We start from the raw sequence: 18,988 nt of genomic DNA on the forward strand, positions 1-18,988 counted from the left end.
AAAAAAAAAAAAAAAATCTAGCTCAATTTAATATTTTGATGTGAAAAAAATTTAGAAAATTGATTGAAACAATCATTATATTTTAAGACAAAAGAATGGGAAAAACACACACATGATGGACTATACTTATGAGATAGGTCACCAAATTTAACATGTAACCTATCCAACCTTTAGAATCATCAATATCAATCGGCATAAATAGGTGAGGTAGATAGGAAAGCCACCACTATCCAAATTGAGCTCATTTTCCCTCCCATTTTGTTACATTTTCACACATGGAGTGGAAAGAATAGGGGGAGAAAATAGAAAACAAGATACAGATAGAAGAGATAGGAGAGAAGCCGGACTTCCTGACCTAATTTGAAGGTAATATTAGATAATTTAGTATTTCATTGCTTCAAGTCTTTTTATTACAAGTGAACAACTACAGATAGACTAACATGCCTTCTATGGTTAGAACTCCTCAAATAATGTTGAAGATAACTCCTAGATGGCTGATAGCACTTGAACACGAACCCCTGACCGTTGGATACCTGCTGAACACATTGGCGCACTTGAGAAGATCTAGTTCAATTGCCACTACTCCCTCTAATTAAAAAAGTAAAGGTAACTAATTATAATTACGTACAACTGATTACAAGACACAAGATACCCACTACACTACCTAATTCAGCAGAAATTTTCAATTACTATTGTTTAAACTATCTGGTTTCATATTTTGGGTCGATGGTATCTTTTAACTTGGACTGCATGGTTGTTTTTGGATGATTCATTGGTCTCTATTTTATTTTATTTATTTATTTATTCTGATGGGGAAGAGGGGGACACTCTAGGGATAAGATTTAGGTTTGATCTTGCTTATCATAATTGATCAATAATTTGACACCTTAGTCTAGAAACGCAATCTCAAACGATGTAAAAAAGAATGAAAAAACAATAACAAATAATGCACACATATTTATGAGGTTCAGTAAGATTGTCTACGTCCTCAGTGAGATGAGATCTTTACGTCACTATCAATGGAGAATAGAATTACAACGCTCATTCTCACCCCTCTCTCAAATTTCCTATAGAGAAAGAGAACCTCGCTACAAAGATATAGTGAAAAGCAAGGGGCTACACACCCTCCCACCCAGCTACACAGAGGGGCTTCTTGCCCTCCCTTGCAACCCTCACAACTCGCTTACTAGCAAGTGGGACCGCCATTCGGTTGGGGGGCCTACACCAATACTCCCTAGATTAAACTGCAATGTAATACAAGACATTGTACACCAACATTTGCTAATCCTAATAGCAAAGCAAAAAAAAAAAAAGATACAGAATAAAAAGATTCAATTACTACTGTAACATATTTCACATTGAACATCAATCACCCCTTCCCTTTCTGGTCCTTGTAACAGAATATAACTGAGCAATGAAGGGCTGAAATGATCAAAGTGGCATCACATAAAAAGCACTAGTGAGACTGAACCAATATCCATCCACAGAATCGGTCAACTTAAGGTAGTGACAGCCAAGAAAACCATTTCAAGTTGTTCCCAAAGGCCATTGCCATGATGGGAGTGTTCCTGTGAGCGAATTTCATGATCATTTAGAGAGACTATAAGCTACAAATTCCTGTCTTATTTCTTGTATTTGCATCTGATGATGGAATGCTTTCACCCAAAAAAAAAAAAAAATCTGATGATGGACTGCCAAAGTCGCTTATATTACTAACAGCACTGGCATGTCACCCACTTACACATTAAAATTCAAAATGCATATCAATCATTACAGGGAGAGGATCAGTGGCTCACTGAACCACAAGCAAGCATTGGGATTTGTCTGCAGTGTCTTATGCTGTAGAGCCCATGTGAAGGAAACAATACTGAGGCAGGTGATTACAGTTGGAGGTACGATGTTTTGTATTCTGTTGTTGCTTGTTTTTGTGGGTTGATCCTGAAGGTACATTTATCTTCATTATTAAAGCCTCAATGAAATAGCGGACTGCCCTGAAGAAATTTTTTAGAGCTATATGGGTATTTTGATAATCTACCTATAAAAAGTTTCACTATAAATTTGTAGCGAGAGTTCCTTCTCTGTAATCAATCTGAGAGAGGTATGAGGATGAGAGACTGTAACCCTATTCTCCGTTGATAGTAAAATAGATCTCATCTCACCATGGTCGTAGGCAATCTTGCTGACTCGCATAAATCCTTTTGCATTGTGTGATTGTTTGTTCGCAATTCTATCTTTGTATCATTTTAGGTTTCCTTTTTCCCACATGATACATAAGATAGTGGTGCGACTTCCAGTATATGCTCTCACCATCCCCTTTATCGGATGCATTGTGGAGAAATGCTAAGAAAAACCTCTCCCAGAGAGTGGGCTCTGAACAATCTTAGCCTCAGTATGTCCAATTCAATCACAGTCAAGAGCTTAGGTCTCTCCATAGCCCAGCCGCAGCAAAACAGATAAATGTTGCCACTGCCTACTTAAAAATCATTTTTACAGTCCGAAAGGTATTGAATTCTTTCCTTGGGAAGTCTTTTGCAACGTCCATCTGGGTATATCATTCAATGTCATGTCCAACCAAGAGCATCTGTAAAAAGAAGGCATCCCATTCTTTGTTAAAGAAGGAATCACTAAAAGCAAAAAAGATAGGTCTATCTTCACCGAAATATATATGGAACAAATAAGGGTACAAAAGGGTAAAAATTTCTCCCTCCTCTATCCCTTGCAATCCAAGTTGCAGGGGGTTAACATTTCTGGGGTTTGCCAGGGGGAGAAACATCATGAGCTCCGGGAGTAGGCAAGCCCAGAATGGTGGTTCCAACCCGACAAACTCACCAGTGCCACGAATAACCTCCTTCCAACCTGCTGTAAGTACTGTGCTACCTCAATCCTAGCAAATACTTTTATGAAAGACCAGAACATGAAATTCCCATATCAATCTGGATACACACACACACACAGCACAAAACATCAAATAAGTTTCTAATTGTATTTGACCATATAACAACTCCCTTGTTATAGTGTTAAGGTTGAAAACTTGTAATCTCTCTTGCTGGTTTAAGTTTCAGTCTCACTAAGACCTTATCTAATTGGAGGTGGCTAGGCTATATGAATGCCTATTCGCTTTTGCAATTCCTTTATCTTGGTCTTATCTTTCACAACCACACAAAAGCTTCAAGGTTCTGTTTATGGTAGTTTTGGGAGGAACAAAATGAAGTGTGTCATGAACAAGAACTTCATTTTCACCATATTCTGATTGAAGGATCTAACAATATTGACAAGTGAGGCGCAAACTAGCTAGACATATACAGCTTGGATATATCAAGGCTCGTGAAGTTGGCGAATAGCACTCGCTTCTGGTAGCTTGCACCATATGCAAGATTAATAGTTGAAGCATTGTACAGGATCGAGACACAAATGTTACTAACTAGTTAACTATGGTGATTCTCTCCAGGATGCAGGTGCTCGGACAACAGATCCATGGCAGTTATTCGAGGAAAGAGTGAGATGGGGACCCTATGGCTTAAGAGGGTATACACCAACTACTTCATCTTTTCATTGTCTTTCTAAATATATATAAACCACAGATTGTGTGACTACCATGTCAAAATCTAACCCATCTTGTAACAGAGAGAGAGAGAGAGAGAGAGAGAGAGAGAGAACATACTACCTGATATTATTAATAAATTTCAGCGTCTCCTATCAGATTCAATTGCATCTTTTAGCTGACTACTACCACCAAACTTGGAGTGTTGTATGGCAGTTTCCCTGGGCAGTCTCTTTCTCCACTACTTCTCCTGGATGGTGAAATATCAGGGGTTAACCATCTACCAAGGCAGTTCGTCCGAGAATTTCCTCCAAGGAGAAGAGGTCAATGGAATGTTTATCCAGAGGAAGAACCTAACCTGACCCAAGAGCAGCAAAGGAAGGCCTTAAAGGAATTGAAGAAGCATGTATACAACCCTGCCAGGAACATACCAAGGAGATGGAGTTTCTACAACAGAGAAAATCCCAGTAATAGCACCCATTTGAAGGAAGAAGGGAGAGATGATGATGGTAAGGGATGTCCAATTTGCTTAGAAGACTTTGTTCCCAATGAGGAGGTACTAATGACTCCATGCAACCATATGTTCCACGATGTGTGCATCCGCCCATGGGTAAAGAGCCATGGTAAGTGCCCAGTATGTAGGTTCACACTTTGCGACATGGGCAGGAGAGCTTCATCCCCAAACGATCCCATCAGGCTTAGGAATGATATCATGCCAGGAGAACTTCTCTCTCTTGTCAGGGCAGTGGAAGAGACCTTTGAGTGGTTGACTGTCCCTCGCTAATATATAATGAAATCAAAGGGAGGAAGCCCTTAATCAGAATTGTTGGTGCTGTTTGTTACTAACAAGTATACTGTCTTCAAATTTGAGACAAATTTCTCTTATGCTTAAACTGAAAGATCATAATACTATATATGTTATGGATTTACTCTTAAAAGAGCCATACAAGTTTGAGGTTTGAAGGAGCATCCAATAGAGTTTTTTCTCCGAACGAAAACTGGGTTACATAGATACTCTTATAAGGCTGTCAATTGATCCAAAGAGATCCCAAGGTTCCAAGCTAATGGACAATGATTTAGCTCCCTCTGCATTCAGGTAGTGAAAGTCTCTCTGGTACAGAATCATGTCTTAATCTTTCTGTCAAGGAGCTTTAATCCACAAAACTCTGATCATTATAGAATAATATCACTGTTAGATCAATGCATGTATGCATAAAAATCTCCAGGTGAAAAAATGAATCATGTTCATGTCTCTTAGCCAGTTTAAGTTAAAGCTGAACTCCTAACCAAACCTGAGATTCATTATTGGAATTGAAAAATGAGAGCCCAAACCCGTCAGGGTTGACGGGTTTGGGGTTGGGTGCAGCATTTGCTGTAACGATAGGTAGGCCCATGGATTCCTTTCAGGTTATGCCTTAGCATAGAAGAAACTGTTTCAGTTGCGGTTCACCAACTTAATATTCCCACCACCCAACACCCACCAAGTATATTATATACTATCTGATATTGCTTATGGTGTCATTTTCCATTACAAATGTGCGTTTCCCATTTAGTTGGGTGACAGGACTCCTTCCAAACAATGAAAAGAGACAGCCCACCCAAACATCTGTATTTCCCCATTGGAAGTTAAGCCTTAGAATGTCTACTTTGCACCCATACGAAGAGTATGTGGTTCCTGGTAGCTTGTTTGCTTGACAAACAATTACTTGTTACCAAACAAGAGACAAACAAGCTCAAAGTTTCCAATTCCAAATCAAGCAACTAACCTACATCACCACATAAAAAAATAATTGAGCAGCTACTAAACAAGCAACCTATTTAGATACTATTCAATATCATCAGAAGCAAGAAGCATTCCCAGACCGTGCCCCAAAGTTATTTAGACTTCGGGCCTCGGAAGCGCTCTTCCATAGAAGAAATACCCTAACTCAACTAAACATTACCACCAACTACTTGTGCATTAATATGTGGTAACAAAAGCAAAATTAGTTGATTGCTGAATCACTTTTGAGTTTCTTAAAATCAGAGTAATGCATAGCTTGAGGTTCAGAATGTGCTGAAATATCACATGACATTCACATCATTTTGAGCTAAACAATAAGGAAAAATAATCCCCTGAAATCTCTTTCTCCCAATGCATTTGAGCCATACCTTATCATAAAAATTCACTCGTATCCTACCCAACCATCTACTACGAAATTTAGTACATTTTAAAGGAAATCAAAACACCGGAGGTAACTACAACAGATATTTATGTATTGTATTCCTTTACTGTTCTTTTATCCGAACTTATATATCAATGAAAGAATGTAACAACAACAACAATTAAGAAAAAGAAAGAAAAGTAAACAGGGAAGAAACTAGCACAAGGGTGGAACTATGGACACTGGAACAGACACATTCCCAGCAAAACTTGAACCATTATCTGTCACTGAACTGGTGGAAAATCCATACCCTCCGACTCCCCATGCTCCCATTGGCAAAGCTGCGGCTTCACACCTCTGGCAAACTCTAGCGAGTGATGCTGCCTTCCGTCTTGCCCGCTTCGTTCCTGTAAAGAGCAAAGTCTGAAGCAAGCTTGCCAATGCTGGTGCTCTAGCCACCCTCAATGTAGCAGCTGTCCCACCACTCCGGCATAATTCAAGCAGTGCCGCAACAGCATTCTCTTTCCCCCTAGGAGTCCCCTGTCGCATCATTCCAATTAACCCAATTACTGCCATTTCCTCCTTCCCAACTGCTTCAGCCCCAATTGGCTGTCTAACAAGCAAGGCCAATGCACCAGCAGCCTCCTCTGCGACTCCCTCAGTTCCCAGTGCTCCTACCAGGGCTGACAGTGCACCTGAATCTATCATCTTCTTGCAATTATCGACATGGGTAGACAAATTAAATAGAGCTGTTACAGCATCCTTCTTCCCCCTTGGGCTACCATGTCTCAACAGTCCAGCCAAGGTCTCAACAGCACCTTCTTCATCCGCGATTCTCTTCTTGTAGTCGTGAACTGCAGAAAGGCTGAAGAGTGTTGCTGCTGCGTTTTCCCTTGCCTCTGTTGTGTGCCCAAATCTCAGAACCTCGACAATTGATCCCAAACATCCTGATTCCTCCATTACCCGGCTCTTGTTTTTGTCATGGATTGATAGATTGAGAATTGCGGTAACAGCATTCTCTTGTGCAACTGGGTTTGGGGATGACAGTAACTGCTGGAGAAGAGGGATTGCCCCTGCTTCTGCAATGCAAGCACGGTTCTCTCTTCCAGTTTTTGCCAGCAACCGCAGCTCCCGAACAGCAACTGTTTTCACCCCCTCTGACCCATTTGATAACTGTTCAATGAGAAGCTCAGCTGTGGCTGTGTTAGCTTTGATTGCAGCCTTGGAAGCTGCAGCCATGGCAATGGTTTCCATTGTCGTATCTGGACCATCTGGTGGGTCGAAATGGATCCCATGAGCGGAGCACCACTGGGTGATTAGACTTCTGAGAGCTCGATTTGGCACAAGACGGGTGTGAGTTAGCATCTGTCCTGTCTTTGGACAGGTGCAATGCCCTTCTTCCATCCAATGGGCTATTGAAGGTCGATCATAGGTCTGCCCTGTTGAGATTATTACCGGGTCTCGCATCACGTCCAAAGAGATTGGGCATATAAAATCCTTTGGAATTGGAACACTGGATTCACCATTATCCAGGGAGATAAGACCCTTTTTCTGTTTCTTATGGTTACCAGATCCCATTTCTTCTTCCTCAAAGCCAAAAAGCAAAAATCTGCAATACCTTGTAAAGGCGACAAACCCATTGAGCACTGAGACAGTAGGTTCAACATCCCCCTCAAGATTATAAATCTGCTCTTCGAGGAATTCAATCTCAGCTCTACAAGTTTTTGCATCTCGAATCCCCAATTTGTCGATGAAAAGCCTACGCAACTCCACTTGATCAGGAATATGTCCCCGTTCAAATTCTTCAAGGAAGGAGAAAAGCCGGAGCCTTAGCATCTCATCACGTTGGTCAATAAATAACTTGGCTTTCCTTGACTGGCTCTGCAGAAGCTCAATCTGTTCTCTGATGTCCAGAGATAGCTCGAGCTCTTTCAATGGGAAGATGTCGAGAAGCGTGGAATCTCCTGGTTGAGGTCATGAAAATGACCAGAAATCGAAGAGTTCTGGAGGAGAAGCCATAACCTGCTTGACTGAGAGCAATAGTCTAAAAGAATCTTCGATCGATAAATGAGAAGATAAAGTTCCTTCAAACAAAGAACGGCAGTGGAAGTGAGTTTAGACCCAGAATCCCTGAGAAACTCAAAGAGGACGACAAAGTTCTGTATCTTTCGAATCAGAGATTGGGAATTCCTGCGCTGGGAAGGCAACAAACGATTGGAAAAAGACGAGATCAGCTCACTACCGATAGAAACAAGTGTCTGAACAAGTGCAACGTCGCTTAGATGGACCGGCGCCAAGAAAGCCTCCAAGGAAGGCGACCTTCGCCTCCTCAAAGACGAGAATATAGCAGCTGAAGCCATAAAAAGTCAAATTAGGTTCAATATCTCCACTTCTTCTTCACAGAATCCGCTGAATCCGTTCAAACCCTGGAAACCCTAGCTCTGCCTTCCGGATCAAAATTCACAGACTAGATTACAGATAAACTTTTACAGAGAAATAAACCTCAAGCTCAAAGATCTCCCTTAAAACGGGAAGAACAGCACCAAAAAAAGAAAGGCCAAAACGGAGAAGAAATCTGATTTTATTTTTCTTACAACAAGAATTATAGAGAATCGAAGAAACTAATCGAGAAAGGTTCTCTTACAGATTACCACTTTGAATCGTTCTTGTATGTTTTGTGGAGTAGAATTGAATCTTCAAAAACTTGCTAAGAGAGATTTGATCTCAGAAACCCTTTTAAACTAAGGATTCAACGCTTTCGGCCATTTCCGCGTTCCGAAAGGTTAATTGGATCGATTTTCTTCTCACTTCTTCCTCGAAATTTCATCGCGAGACGCAGCCCTTCTCATGAAAATGACTTCCATTTTAATTAACGTACCACTACTGGTCTTCCTCTCCATCTCTCTCTCTCTCTCTCTCTCTCTCTCTCTCATCAGCAAGAACAAGAAAATAACCCCAAAATACTCGAGACTTTTCCAGAAATTACTAGATCTGTCCCTACTTTATCCTAACATGACTTCACTATTAGGATCCTGCGGTTAGTTTTGACTTTTTGAGCCGATCAGTCCGGGGAGGCAAAGGACTTATTAAAAGTAAAACAGTAGTAGTAGATGGAGATATTCTTTTTATTGACTAAAAAGCCCCTCAAATTAAAGTTTATTGCTCACACAAAGCCACAATGCCAAACCATACTTTGACAACGACGTAACCCATGTTATAGGGTGTTTCCCGCCTAAAGAATCTTACGTAACGTACCGGTTCTGTCTTTGTGGTATCGTTCCCCCACACTCCTCCTTCCCAACCCTTTTATGCTATAGAATCTATAGATTTATGCCATTAGCATTCATTTATTTTAATTCATTTTAATAATTCAAGGGATAAGATATCAATGTCTAATCACATGGCATTGCACTTGAGAGTGTATAGGAATAATTATATGTATGAGAATTTTATTTTATATGAGGTAGGAAGGTAATTTTATGCACTTCTAAGGACAACATGTCAGATAGTATTATTTTTTTCCCTAATTAAGTTAGGGAAAATGAACTCCACTTGCATATGCTCTAGGACTCAAATCCTCTCTAGCGTGATCGGATAACTGAAAGCATCTAATCGACTTGATCCACTTTTTTGATTAATGCATCTGATATTTATCAGCATCGTAACAAAGTCACACTCGAACCAGAATGATATGTATCGACCAATATGTAGATACGATATAAAACTAAGGTCCAACCTAAGACTAATGAGCTGACCTTGACAAACCGAAAAGATTCAAAAGGTTAGAAATGATGAGGGGGTAAACCGGTTTAACCACTTTTTAGGGACATTTTGACTTGCGGTTCTTTTGATAGCTAATAATTATGTGGTATTGGTCATCGGCGGAGTTTTGAAATTTGAAGGGGCATTTCAGTCAACAAAGAAAGGGCTAAAGCTAAAATAGCTAATGCGAGCCAACCTGACTATAAACTAGGCATGGATGATCCTTGCGTGGAAGTATTTATTGTGAACCGTTGGATTAGAGTCATTAATGCCAGATAATGATTATAAAAGAAAGTCAGACAGAGTGGGGTCCAGTACTGGGGTTTTCAGTGATTCCATTCCCATTTGGTAATTTGAAATGACAAAAAGGAGCGGAGAGTGCAAGTCGGGCCAGGATTGACTCACTGACACGGTGACGGGAAGGACACGTTGCCGGTGCACATGGGGACGAAAGGTGGGGCCAATACTTTAAAAAAAAGTAATAAAAACCGTTACGATTACGCCACGTATAATCATAGTCAACGAGATGACGTTTTCAACAAGGCAAAAAGGACTGATAATTAATCCTCCCCCGGTGATTCTATGTTCTCAACAACTCCTACTAGTTACTATTACTCTGAGTCTCGGCTTCCAAAGTCAGACTCAGACGGCTTGTCGGCTTTCACGAATATCTTACTTTTCTTTTGTTTTAATAGTTTAATAATAAAATTAGGTTTAATTAATTTTAATTAATTAAATCTTATCGCTAAGGTCTAGAGGATGAGTAGGATACTTCATTCTAGATGATAGGATGCTGCCACGTCATGGCACGTTTTAGATGGAAAAAATGATGGGAGCACTGACGGTGTATGGTAGCATCATTGAAGACAGGTGGCTCACACCAGAGAACAGCTCAGCCCACTAGAGATGGAATCTAATAAGATAGGAGAGAGAGTGGGATGGATCATGGCCACAGGGAGCATCACAGTGAGACACAAAAGGGTTTACAGTGGTCACACATGATACAATACCCAAACCCCACTATGGCCACGAGGGTTACGTGATATGAAAAAGACTAATTAGAGAGTCAAAGTCAAATGGTTGAAAGCAAAATGTATTTGGAAAACTACAACTACTAATGTATTTACATATCTGTGTGTTTGATTTCTTTATTGATTCAATTAGAAAAGAAAAGAAAAGAAAAAAGATTCTTTGATTGAATGAACAAACAAACTCAAAGGTGACAAGATAGATAGATAGATGCATTCATATTTAGTGCATTGGAATCTAGTCTTAGATTTCCCTTTTTTATAAAGAGAAAGGAGGACCTAAAATGTCTTCTTCATGATTTTCATTTTTGAAAATAATGGTTTTCTATGTATTGAGGCATGGAGGTTTTTTTTTTTTTTTTTAGGTTCTGAAGTAACAAAGATTTAATTTTGGATTGATTTTTGCACACTTACAATCAAGGGGAATGAGAGATTCAGATGGTTTGCAGAAGGTATCATGTAACAGTGGGGTATTTTCAACTATTTGTAAATACAAAGTAGACATATACGGCCAATGATAGCCATTGTTTTCCTTTATTAATTTCATTTTTGAAAAGTGCTTGTAATAAATTGGACTCTATTTATAATATTATTAAAAAAAAATTAAAGAGGTGAAGGTAAGAATATATATATATATATATAAAGAAGAATTTAATTGCTTCAAAGAAAGTCTATTTTCCTAAGCACGTTAGCGGTCCCAATCTTGGGAAGTCTGAAACTTATAATAAAACCCTAGTAGTAAAAGTAGCATGGAGGTTGTTGAATGTTGACAATGATCTTTGGTCTTCAATCTTAATGGTTAAGTATTTTAATTCGTAAGTTTTGTTAGATATTTTGATTGAGAAAAAATAAACTTGGTATAAACCGTAAACTCGGATGTTCTAAGTTCGATTTTCATTAGGCATATCTTGAGTTACTCATACGGGGGTGTTTAGTGTTCTTCATTGTTTTTAGTAAAAGTTGAATGGTTCTCATTCAACCTTAGTACAACCCGATCCTTACTGTTGTGGGTTAGTATGGACCCGTGGGACCAGTCAAGTTAAAGGCCTGAATACCCATCGTTAGCAAAAAAAAAAGAGGAGATCTATAAAATAGTGTATATTAAAGTTGGGAATGGGAGGAGAATACTATATTTTTGAAAGGATTCAACTTATCTCTTTTTACTCTTTGTAATAGGTTGGATTTTAGAGTAAGTGAGTTCATTCATCATGATGCTTGGAATCTTGCTCTTTTGAGTAGTGTCCAACCCTTATGGTTATGTGTATGCTATTGGTAATATGGTCTTACTGATAGGTCTATGGGACGAACAATGGGTTTGTATCCTTTCTAGGTCTGGCAATCTGTCAACTAGAATGGCATTTACATTTTTAGTGCGCCTGATGGTGAGTGAGGAGGGTCTAGGTAATGATTTTTTTATTTTTTTGGAATTTAAAGATTCAGAATTTTCATTGGAGAGCTTCATTAGATGGTGTTTTAGTAAAAGCTATGTTAACGAAGTGGGAAAAAAGATTCTCTTCAATTAATTGGGAGTCTAATTAGTGATTTAATGTTTAGGAGAATCTAGGGATACCTGTCCATGTATTGGGATACATGTCTCAGGTTTTTCCAGTTCTTGAATCACTAATTAGGCATCCAATTAATTGAAGACGAATCAAAATCTGAAGGGAGTATGGGGAATGACCTATCTGTCTTGCAAATGGAAAATTCTCCATTAATTTTGCATTATTATAAATTGTCATGTGCCAAAAATAAGAGTGTTTAGTTGGCAAAAGTGGAAAGAGACAGAGAGAGAGAGAGAGAGAGAGCGTTTTTTCATATCATTATATATTGATCCTCTTATGATTTACCTTTGTTTTATTTTCTTATTAATTTTTTGCCAAGCAAATACACACTTAAGTGAATCATTTTGTGAAAATCACGCATATATCTCAGCATTTGATTTTAGTTCAAGATAAGAAGCAAAAGTACCTTACAAATGAGTTCTAAATGGTAAAAGATTAAATAAATATCAATACCTCCCATGAGATTATTTTTATATTGGCAAGAGAACTTTGTTCGCTTTATTGGCCACTGCAACAACAACATATAGGTCATAGGTCAATGGGAGGCCACATTGAGGGATCTGGACAAGGGGCAACATCATCTTTTCACACCCGCCCATGTCTGTGTATAGACACACACAAGCAAGCAATGTTCTTTTCTCCTTTTTTATAATTTCATGAAACTTTAGATCAACATTTTAGCCACCTTTTTTTTTTTTAAGTAATTAAACATTTTAACTACTTTCACATGCACAGCTTATGTGCTAACCACAATTTACCACATGGCTCTCTCTCTCTCACAACATGATTAAGGATGGTCATCTTATGATATGTAGTTTTTCTTTTTTACGAAGTTCACTAGCTTTCATGATATTTAGATTTCCCATATGACAATGGTTTTTTTTTTTTTTCCTTATAAAATTTTTTATACAAATGATATTTTACATGAAAATTTTCATCCAAAATTCTAAATAGAATTTTCCGATTTTGCAATGTTTTTTTTCTCTATGTTCTACAAAATAAATAAATAAATAAACAAGATTTTTTTTCTACGTTTTTTATTAAAACAAACAGTATAAACTCCTCCCATCCCAAAATAATAATAATAATTTACAAGGAATTTTTTTTATGTTTCATCTTCCATATGGAAATAAACAAAACAATAAATGCAATTATGATAAAGAATAGAAATTAGAATTTTAAAGTGTAATGCGTTTGTGCGAAACAGCATATTTTTTAGGATTTCCTACACCAGCAATGCATAAAGTTATTTCTACATCAATAAGTCTAGGGCAACAGTAACCCAAGGGAGTAGCGCAATTGGTGAACAATGAATTTAGTACAAGTCATAAACTCGAACCTCCTAAATTTGATTCTCACTAGGCACACCTTAAGCCACTCACACGGGGGTGTTTAGTGGTCTTCATTGCTTTCAGTGAAAGTTGAATGGTTTTCGTTCAACCCCGATATGATTCGATCTATGTAATTGTGAGGTCAATATAGACCCACAGGACTAGTCAAACCAAAGGCCTAGATACTTATCATTAACAAAAAAAAAAAAAAAATTATAGAGCAACGATAATGTCTTTACCATCACCAAATATTGTATTAGATGACCATTACATGCGTTTTTGTACTTGCATCCTTGTGTCTGTCTCTTCCCTCGTCCCTCTCTTCTTACCATCTATAAAATTAGAAGAAAAGTAATAACTAAATTTCATCCACGTGTAAGAACCGCACTATCAACGGAGAACATTTCCCCATAGGTACATAAAGACATTACACGGGCATAAAATCTTTCTCGTGATCAATTGATTTTTTAGGTAAACAATTGTATATCCAATTACGACATTACCCAATTAATTAATTATGTATTAATAAAAAGAGATCTATTTTTAGTCTAATTCCTCCTTCATGCCTCGTGCCTGCCGACATATTTTTAGTGGTCAGCCACTTTTTTTATAGAGTTTATCAAATAGGATCAAATAGAGAGTTAAGGACATGAAAGAGAACGTCATGGAACTAAAAAGGTCGTCAATGCCACTTTGGCACACGGTTTTCAGGCGTGTTTCAACTTTGGCAATCAACTTGAAAAGGGAAGTCCCAAGTTTTACACTGCACCACGTGGAGGTGGAGGTGGAGGTGAAGGAGAGGTGGATGATGATGATGATGATTAATACCTATCATTAGGATGGGTATCTTGATGATCTTTACTACATAACATTGTTTGATAGATATTTGTTGTCTATTTTCTTTATTAGCCCCATAAATACATGTATTGCACTTTTCAAACCATCAATTTCAATGAGCAGTTTTTTATTGGTCTAACAGTAAGCTATGAATATTGCGACCTAATGGTCGAGTGGTTTAGTTCTTGCCTCTGGACATATGAGAGAGTCACCCACCTCCTATTGTTTGGAGTCAAAAATACACTTTTCCTTGGACAACTAACTGTATTGATATCCATGATGATGGAATTCTTTCTTCACAACGGGTGAAAAAAAGGTCAAGCCTTCTTTTTTTTTTGTTATTTAACATCAGACAAAATTACCTAAAAACTTTCTCCCAAAAAAAAAAAAATCCAAAAAACTGATCATCAAGGTATGAATCAGAATTTTTGATGCATTGATTTGGTCTCTAATCCATCCAAACATGAATATACTGATCGATATTTAGTGGGCTGTGCTTATAGCCTCGGTGCATTAACATGTTCTGTGCTGTTTTGCTACTAATATCTGTCATTCTTTTTGGATTGAACTAAGCTCCATCTGTCTTGACATAAGATACCACAAAGGCAAAAAAATTCTGAATTAACACCATCTTTAAATTGCATAACTAATTGTGTCAATTGGAACAGTGATGTGTCATTTAAACCATTGGGTATCTATGCACCATTTTGGTGGCCTTGGTCTATGTGTCGTTCATAATCTTAGATTTTTCAATACTTGTTTACTCTACTTAGAATAATACTTTACAGTCTAACACACACACACACGCACACACACACACACCAAAAAAAAAAAAAAAAGAATATTACTTTACATGTAAAATACCTTAGGCTATGTTTGGATCCAAGAAAAGAAAAAAATATGAATTTGAAGAGACAAAAATTTATTGTATCATAAATTTTTTAGTCTTACTATATCTTTTGCATTATTTCTTTTCTTGGTTATCAAATATAGCCTTAGAGTTTGTGTCTTTTTACCCTAAAAAAAAATTTTGCGTCCAAAAAATTTAGATTCATTGAAAATATTAAATGACACATTTCTATCTAACATATTTGTGTGGAATCTAAAAATCCCTTATAGACTCCAGAGTGCAGAGAAATTATTCCAAACTGTCTTGAAAAAAGAAAATCAAATTCTCCAAAGTCTGCCATTGCTTTTGAAAAAAGTAGTCTTGAGAGGGATGTTGGGGGGAATTTATTCTTCATGTTTCATTAATGTGGTTAGAATGAGCTTAGAAAATGGAACGGTCATAGTCATATTCTTGATTGTGCCCTGAAATCTGGAATGGTGCAGATCTCTTCTGCGAATCTATGGAGATTTGTGTTTAGAACCAAAAATAAAATAAAAATCTGTGGAGATTTGTTAATTCCAGTTTTTGGTGCAGAATCAGACCAGATAACCTTTTCCTTAAAGGCTATGTTTGAAAATTAAAAAAAGAAAAAATCACAATGAGATGATGGTTATTTGTCTTTTTTTCTATTCAATTTCCCAAAAAAAAAATATATATATATATATATATATTTTCTTGGCTTCCAAACATAACCTATGTATAAGCACCATTATATGATTAAATATGTCCTTTTGTTCCGTAAATGCCTTTCACTTTTTTATCAAGAGTGCATGGAGGGACATTTATGGAACCACAATTGCACATGTCATTACGTAAAAATTAAACATATGGATAGATGATCCATATTTTGGTTTGGCTTGATTGGCTCATCTAAACCATCTTGGAGCTTTTCTTAGGGTAGGAAAAAATAAAAAAACCAAGTTGGAAACTTGGAGCCTACACTCACCCTTGGCAAATCCACTTTTTCTATGCGCACCATATTATTCAATAAAATCTTTTAGCAAAAGTTTTCCTTCAGCCAGCCATTGAGGGGAAAGAATCTTTTCACCGACTAGTGATGTGATCGTATGATAAGAATTTTGTCTCATAAACAAACTCTCACTCTTATTAATGAATTTAAAAACACATTTGATAGTACTGATGGCCATGTGTAATGGATTCTCCCTTGAAAGTGGTGTGATCGAGGAAACTCGGTCCAATGTTTTTTTTTTTCTAAGATACAAAAATGAAAAAAAATATATGATTTTTATATAGTTTCATTTTAAACAAAATTATTCATACAAAATAAAAATGAAAATGAATATTATACATATAATTCGTATTTATTGGTTGAAATCATCTAATTAATTAATGGGACAAATTTCTGTTCGTGAGAAGCCTTTCTGCCATAAACACAAGGGCATGCAATGATTACCATGCCTCTAACTGAGGTATGTGCCTCTGTGTGTGGGCACAGGGTCCTCACGCGGATAGAAAACACTTGCCTTAATATTAAGAACATGAGTATCAAGTGATGTTTTTTCCTTAAACAAAGATACCGAACAGAAGTTCTAGAACAAAAGTCATCAAAAGCTTTGGCCAGGAACTAATCTTCTCAACAAATGCCAATATTTCCTAACCTTTCTTAAATTCCTTTGAGAAAATTAGAAGTAACCAAATCTAAAGTCCAAGCTGACATTGATTACAAAACGTATAGCATAAACCAGAGAAACACAACTGAGCTGATGAGTCAATGGGTGCCAGGACCAATATGTATGTATCTATCCAATGGTGCTAAAATTCCTGAGATGAGAGTTTGTTATCAATCTTAACCATTCATAAGGTGGGGCCCTTCTTCTGTGTTACCAAAAAGTAAAACTCAACAAAAGCCTATCATTTTCCAACTTTAATTTTCTCTTAAATCTGATCTGTCATCCATTCAGAATCTCAATTTTCTTCTCCTCATTTTCCATTTTTCATACCTTTCTTAATGGGGGAGTTTGAATAAAGAAGAGAATGGACCCAAATGGTGGTGTCGCTACTCCCCACCACCTCTTTCTTTGTCTTTGGAAATCTGTGGACGAAACAAAAGAAACACAAACACAGAACCACCCCCCTGGAATCTATCTATAGGTTTGGAAAGAAAAAATGCTTCTTGGAAGTTTCTTCCACTTTTGAGTTTTGACTCTAAAAAAGGCTTTTTTTTTTCTTCTTATAAAGAGAAAGGTCAGTGAAGTACCACCCCTTTCCAGCTTCCCACCCGCGTAAAGAGTTTCAAACTATGCTTCAGGAGTCATGAGTAATCATATTCTCCCACATTGACTTTTCACATTAGTTTTTTAAGTCAATGTACTAATGATATTGTGTTTCCAACTGTAAACAGGATTAGCCAGCTATGTTGGTTTTCAAATAGAGATGCAAACGGATCCACAATGGATCTGGGTATTTCTTGATCGGATACAGATTACCCTAAATGGATACAGATGTTAATTGAACCTGGATTTTTGAATATTCGTTTATATACTTGACTTGTGTAATATGTATCTTCATCTGGCAGATAAATTCTCTCTCAATCCAAGTCTCTTGCATGACTTAAGATTATAAGTCACTTAATTTTTTTATTATTGTTTTATATCTATTTGAATCGGTTAGATTATGTCTAGATTATCCGAATTCAAATCCAAATACCCTTTGACCATATACAAGTACCCCTAAACAAATACGAATGTGAATCAAATTCAAAATTTTCAACTATCCTTCTAGCTAGTTCCCTACTTTCAAAACATGATTTTGACATATGGTACTCTATACTTTTGTTGGTGGGGTTGTCACTAGTATTATTATGCAAAGTGCATGTATTTATTTTTAGATCCATTACATTATTATGTTAAAATCGTAAAATGTGTGGAAATTAAGGTTTTTAAGATGTCTATTTGTTGTCTCTTTTGGGGAAAAAAATCCAAGTAGAGATCACATAATGAGGTGGAGAGAGGTGTAAATTTTTTCTAGTTAATAAAAAGTTTTTCGTTCTCAGTGGATGTAAGCATTCATGTTGAACCGTGTTCTCAGTGGATGTAAGCTTTCATGTTGAACCGTGGTAAATTCCTTGTATTTGTGCATGAATATCTACGGTTTTTTTTTTTTTTTTTTTCTGCTCTCAGAGTCTCAGATCATCAGAGCATCAGAGCATCAGAGCAAGGCTCAGTAAAGGCTTCAAAGCAGAACAGTCGCTTTTAAGAAGTACCATAAAGAAGATTAAGGGAGCAGAGAATAAAAATCTCACATAACCAAGGAGGATGTGTGTGTGTGAGAGAGAGAGACAGAAAGAGAGAGAAGGAAAAGGTGGATGGGGCTTAGTGTTCCAAGGTTTTTTGGTGCGATTAGGTATATTTCACTCCATTGGAGTAGATTGTACAAGTTCAAGCACGATCAACTATGGTTAAGACTAATCAGGTTTGTTGAGGTTGACGGCCAGCATTCAAGGCAGGTTCGTTGAGGTTGAGAGCACGTATGTAGATTTAATCAGGTTTGTTGAGGTTGATGGCAGACATGGAGGGTAAGATTGAGTAAATTAGATTACCATTTAAAAGCATGATTATCAAGAGTGTAACAACGCAAATTTGCATGTTTGATGAGATTGTGCAAACTTTGATTGGGATTAAGAATATTAGATTTAACAAAATAAAATATGATTTCACTGGATAATTCTCATGTTTGCGCTTTCTTTCTATCAAATTTTATCCAACAAAAGATAATAATAAATAAGTAAATACTTCTATATGAGGTAAACTCAGGAATAGTGGATTCCCCATGAGAGAATATCTAGAATGTCATTGCTCTTAAGTAGCCATTTGATAAAAGGTGCATCTCGTAAAAGTGGTGTGTTGAGTTGAGTTGGTTTTTTTTTTTTTTTTT

General features: G+C 37.2%; 2 protein-coding genes across 2 annotated transcripts; one reads left to right on the forward strand and one right to left on the reverse strand.

Moving 5' to 3' along the window:
- Positions 1-2,620: 2,620 nt before the first annotated feature.
- On the forward strand, positions 2,621-4,632 carry LOC122060074 (RING-H2 finger protein ATL46-like). Its single transcript, XM_042623240.1, has 3 exons — positions 2,621-2,861; positions 3,449-3,525; positions 3,758-4,632. Exons 1-3 carry the CDS (start codon positions 2,775-2,777, stop codon positions 4,323-4,325), a joined length of 732 nt encoding a protein of 243 aa, XP_042479174.1. The 5' UTR covers positions 2,621-2,774; the 3' UTR covers positions 4,326-4,632.
- Positions 4,633-5,776: 1,144 nt separating this feature from the next.
- Positions 5,777-8,596, reverse strand: LOC122060005 (U-box domain-containing protein 17-like). Its single transcript, XM_042623127.1, is given in 2 exon segments — positions 5,777-7,646; positions 7,649-8,596. Coding segments are annotated over 2 exon segments (2,142 nt in total). The 5' UTR covers positions 8,046-8,596; the 3' UTR covers positions 5,777-5,901.
- Positions 8,597-18,988: the final 10,392 nt, after the last annotated feature.

This window comes from Macadamia integrifolia, chromosome 13 (assembly GCF_013358625.1).
Source record: "Macadamia integrifolia cultivar HAES 741 chromosome 13, SCU_Mint_v3, whole genome shotgun sequence".
NCBI classification, from domain to species: domain Eukaryota; kingdom Viridiplantae; phylum Streptophyta; class Magnoliopsida; order Proteales; family Proteaceae; genus Macadamia; species Macadamia integrifolia.